The sequence below is a fragment of the Salvelinus sp. IW2-2015 genome, linkage group LG18 (genome assembly GCF_002910315.2).
Source record: "Salvelinus sp. IW2-2015 linkage group LG18, ASM291031v2, whole genome shotgun sequence".
NCBI lineage: Eukaryota > Metazoa > Chordata > Actinopteri > Salmoniformes > Salmonidae > Salvelinus > Salvelinus sp. IW2-2015.
The window spans coordinates 1,701,340-1,706,227 of record NC_036858.1 but is presented as its reverse complement, the minus strand read 5'-3'; the positions used below and the strand labels follow the sequence as shown (position 1 = coordinate 1,706,227).

General features: G+C 43.6%; 1 protein-coding gene across 1 annotated transcript; it reads left to right on the top strand.

Annotated features, from left to right (window-relative positions):
- The first annotated feature begins 1,582 nt into the window (after positions 1–1,582).
- Positions 1,583–2,738, top strand: LOC111977509 (urotensin-2 receptor-like). The gene has a single exon (XM_024006956.2). The coding sequence runs from the start codon at positions 1,644–1,646 to the stop codon at positions 2,736–2,738; it is 1,095 nt and encodes a 364-aa protein (XP_023862724.2). The 5' UTR covers positions 1,583–1,643.
- Positions 2,739–4,888: the final 2,150 nt, after the last annotated feature.

The following is a 4,888-nucleotide window of genomic DNA, read 5'->3' as shown; positions in this document are numbered from 1 at the left end:
AATGAAAATGTATGATTTAGGCTATATTAGTATTATGCCAAGGCTAGGCTATAGCCTGCAATTTGATAAATGAATTGTGAAGCATTTGTAGCACACTACAGACTGGCAGGAGCACTCAGCATTTCAACAACACATCAGCAACAGCATGTCCATACATTTCACATTTAAGTGGTATAAAAGAACATTTWAAAAAAACGATTACTTATAATGAAATAATAATGAAATGAAAAATGCRTCATTAGGTTACACAGTGCCTTTGAATTCACTTTTAGAAACACGAGTTTGACCAGTCTATGTTTTGAGGATCATGTGGTGAGTTATGCATGACTACAGTAGTTTGTTAATGTAGCCTAGCAGAGGCTCTCATAGTCCCACGCCCTAATCACAGTCAACACAAATCTATTTTGTGACAACAATATCATGGAATAAAATAGAATACATTTGAAAGTGATAGTTTCCCAAATTAAGAAAGAATACCTGGTGATATGCGCCTGCTGTGTTAAAAAAAAAAATCTATAAGCTTTTTCTCTAATCTATTGGCGATCAGATACTTCAGTCGTAACTGGCTCTGCTGCGCTCACATTTTACAGTTGAAAGACAACTTTAGTATTGTTCGAAACTGACTGTCCTCTTTTTAAAAATAGCCTGTGTAGACATCAACACGTTTCATGTGCTGCTGCATGCGCTCATTCATTGTCATGCTCTGTTTTCGTACTAAAAAATATTCTGCTTGTCTCCATCATGTAACAGTAGAACTGCATGAAATGCGTTTATAAAAGGCAAAACAATTCAAAGACCACAGATAAGATGATAGATTCACACAGTGGTCTGCGAACCCACAACCTTGACTAAGTTGAAATGTAATGCTTACAAAATMATTTTCTCCAGGTATCTCTCCTTATAAATAATGTACAGTCCCTTAGCGATGGAGACAAGTCACTGTTGTGTTAATAACCCCGAATTTATGTGCGTAAAAGTGTCCCGCGCTCTGTCCTTGATATGGGCGTTGTAAACATTTTTCAATGAACTATAATGAATCTGTAGAAAGTGGCTGCTACTGAAGGTAGGAAGGCTCATAATAATGGCTGGAATGGAGCGAATGGAATGGCATGGTTTTCATGTGTTTGATGTATTTGATACCATTCCACTAATTTCCCGCTCCAGCCATTAGCACGAGCCCGTCCTCCCCAATTAATGTGCCACCAACCTCCTGTGGTAGAAAGTCGACACTCAATTAATCTTCGTTAAAGAGTTTACCTTGCCTGCTAAAAATCATGCATGAAATGCAGCTTCTTGTTTCGCAAATTATATGTGATTTATTTTGTCACCTCTCATGGATGAACGCAGAATGAATTAAATGCAGTGTAGGCTACTATGCAGTGTACTATATGTAGTGTTATGTTTTTATATTTAATGCAAGACCCACGAGAGTGTGACTGGGGAAGAGTTCGATGACTGACGTCAGGAGAAGCCGAGAGGAGCAGAGGCAGCGCGCGCAGACCGATTTCGCCAACGTTAACACACAACCTGCACCGGTGCGCTTCACTAGCAAACTAAACTGCTACGTCTTTTACAACTTATCCACCATAAACACAAGACTGTTACAACAACGGAACGACATCGGAGAGGCTCTACACGGCGCGATGAACCACAACAGTACTGTTAACCAGAACGTCAGTCTGCCAGCTCCAAACAGCGGCTCGGGGAGCATTGTAGATGAGCTGGTTATCACCTCCACCTTCGGGACCTTGTTGTCGGTCGTCTACATAGTCGGCGTGACGGGGAATGTGTACACTCTGGTAGTGATGTGTCATTCTATCCGCTTCGCCACCTCTATGTACATCTCAATCATTAATCTAGCGCTAGCGGACCTCCTGTATCTCTCCACCATCCCGTTCGTGGTGTGCACCTACTTCCTCAAGGACTGGTACTTCGGAGATGTGGGCTGCCGCATTCTCCTCAGCCTGGACCTGCTCACCATGCACGCCAGCATCTTTACCCTCACTGTGATGTGCACGGAGCGATACCTGGCCGTCACCAAGCCCCTGGACACGGTCTGGCGCTCCAAGAGCTACCGCAAAGCCCTGGCCTGGGGGGTCTGGCTTCTCTCCCTGGTCCTCACCTTACCCATGACGGTCATGGTCACAGAGACAACCAAGAGCGCGCCCGACGGAGCAGTGAAGAGGATGTGCGCGCCAACCTGGGCACCCCGGGCGTATAAGATCTACCTGACCGTTTTGTTTGGCACGAGCATCGTGGCGCCTGGGTTGATTATCGGCTATCTGTATACAAAGTTAGCCGGCACTTACTTAGAGTCCCAGAAGAACTCGGTCGTCAACAAAAGGAACATGCGCTCCCCGAAGCAGAAAGTCTTGGTAATGATTTTCACTATAGTTCTGGTGTTCTGGGCGTGTTTCCTTCCGTTCTGGATATGGCAACTGTTCCCGTTGTACCACAACAAACCGTTAAGCCTAGCCTCTAACACGCGCACCTGTATTAACTACCTGGTGGCCTGTCTCACCTACACCAACAGCTGCATTAACCCTTTCCTCTACACCCTCCTCACCAAGAACTACAGGGAGTACCTGAAGAACAGACACAAGAGCTTCTACCGCTACACCTCGTCGTTTAAGAAGCGTACTCCCAGCTTGTATTCCTGCGGGAAGTCGGCATCCTCCTCGAATCAGTTTGAGTTTAACTCGGAGACGCTGGTGATGGGGACTGTGAGGGGACAGTGAGCGTTACAAAGGGAGAGTGTTTTTTTTAACCGCAAAAGGTAACCAGTCTATCTATTATCGTCCCTTTTACGAACGAATATCAACKCTTTTACGCACCTGTCAAGAGCACAAAAGTAATTTGCTAAGCTTTACCTTGTGATATGTCTGGATATATTATGGTTGCTGTGTTATCCTAGAAAAAAAAGGAATGTCAGCAACTCTAGTATGGTATTTTATCAGACACACAAACAATACAACATTTTGATCCTAGTTGGATCTTTGTCAAGTCATACACCTTATACATAGCAGCGGGAAGTAGGGGTGCTACAGCACCCCCTGAGAAATCACAATAACAAAATATATATTAATAAATAAATATTTATTTATTTGGGGAAATAATACTTTTTTCACAAAAGTAGTGCACTGGGCCTTTAATAGTACTGTATGGACCGAAATAGTGTCCTGTGAAGAAAAACTAATTGCAGCCAAAAAACAACTTCTGTTGTATTTTCCTACCTTGCTTGCTTCCTTCCTCCCTCCCTTCCTTCATTCTCTCCTTCCTTCCTTCATTCTCTCCTTCATTCTCTCCTTCCTTCCTTCCTTCCTTCCTTCCTTCCTTCCTTCCTTCCTTCCTTCCTTCCTTCCTTCCTTCCTTCCTTCCTTCCTTCCTTCCTTCCTTCCTTCCTTCCTCCCCTCCATTTCTTTCTTTCTTTCTATCCCTCAAGTTAGATATGACTGGACAGTGGACAGGTCAATCAGGGCCCGTGTCATCTCAGGGCAGAGAGAGGACGTTTTACATCTTTTTGACTCTGACTTTCTTGTGCTATATTCTACCTGACTTCCTCCTGTTGTCTTTCAACGTGTAGTATCCGTGGCTCCAGTGAATGGCAGGTAGACTCTAATAAGTACTTTCATTGAATACCACCAGGGAGGAAGACACACCGTGGAGGTGGAAGATACAGCTCAGTAGACTCAACAGACAGGTGAAGTGTAAAATATAGAGGTAACTGCCAAAATAAACACCAGCATAGTGTTTTAATAAGGCATTGGGCCACCACGAGCCAGAACAGCTTCAATGTACCTTGGCATAGATTCTACAAGTGTCTAGAACTCTATTGGAGGGATTAGACACCATACTTCCACAAGAAATGTGGTGTTTTGTTGATGGTGGTGGAAAACGCTGTCTCAGGTGCCGCTCCAGAATCTCCCATAAGTGTTCAATTGGGTTGAGATCTGGTGACTGAGACGGCCATGACATATGATTTAAATCATGCTCATTAAACTATTCAGAGACCACTCGTGCCCTGTGGATGGGGGCATTGCCATGGTAGCCAAAATAATGGCCTTCCCAGCATTTCTATACATGACCCTAAGCATGATGGGATGATAATTGCTTAATAAACTCAGGAACCACACCTATGTAGAAGCACCTGCTTTCAATAGTACCTTCTATCCCTCATTTACTCAAATGTTCCCATTTTGTTGGCAGTTACCTGTTGATCAGTAGACTGAGTCACACAGGAGTAAAAGCACTTCCTCTCTCTGCCCTGGATTGTTGCTGTCTGTCTGGCTGAGAAGAACGGGTGCAACTCAGTAGTGGAACATAGCTTCATATTCAAACATTTCATTCCCAGCTATGAGGCAAGCCCGCAGCCTGCTCCAATGCATTACAGCGTAAGTCACTGTTGGAGTACACCTCTCCATCTCTCAATATTGGCTATTTGAGTGATATAATTTTTTTMAAAGTGTACTCTACCTGACAAGTATGTATGGTTTAGGTTTATGTTCCATTCATTGTGGGTTCTTCCTGTCAAGCAGTAAAAGGGTGCATTTGCCCATGTATCGCAGATAGAAAATGTTTGCAAGCTTGAGACTTTTAAAGGTCACCTAAAAATGACGGTAAGTTATATGTACTTTTTTCCTTTCAGTGGGCCCCCATAGATTTTTTTCTCTCACTCATATCATTAACATGGCATAAGTCTGGGCAAAATGTGTAGAATTGCAGGAAATTCAATTGAAAACAAAGGTTTTTTCTCTCCGCCCTCAAGAGGCCACTAAAATGTTTTGCCCTAAGCAAATTAAGGCCCCCAAAAGTCTAGGGCCACCCCTGCCTTCTCTGATGAAGCAAGCTAAATGACACAAGTTTGCTTAGCTACATGTCAAATTGATCT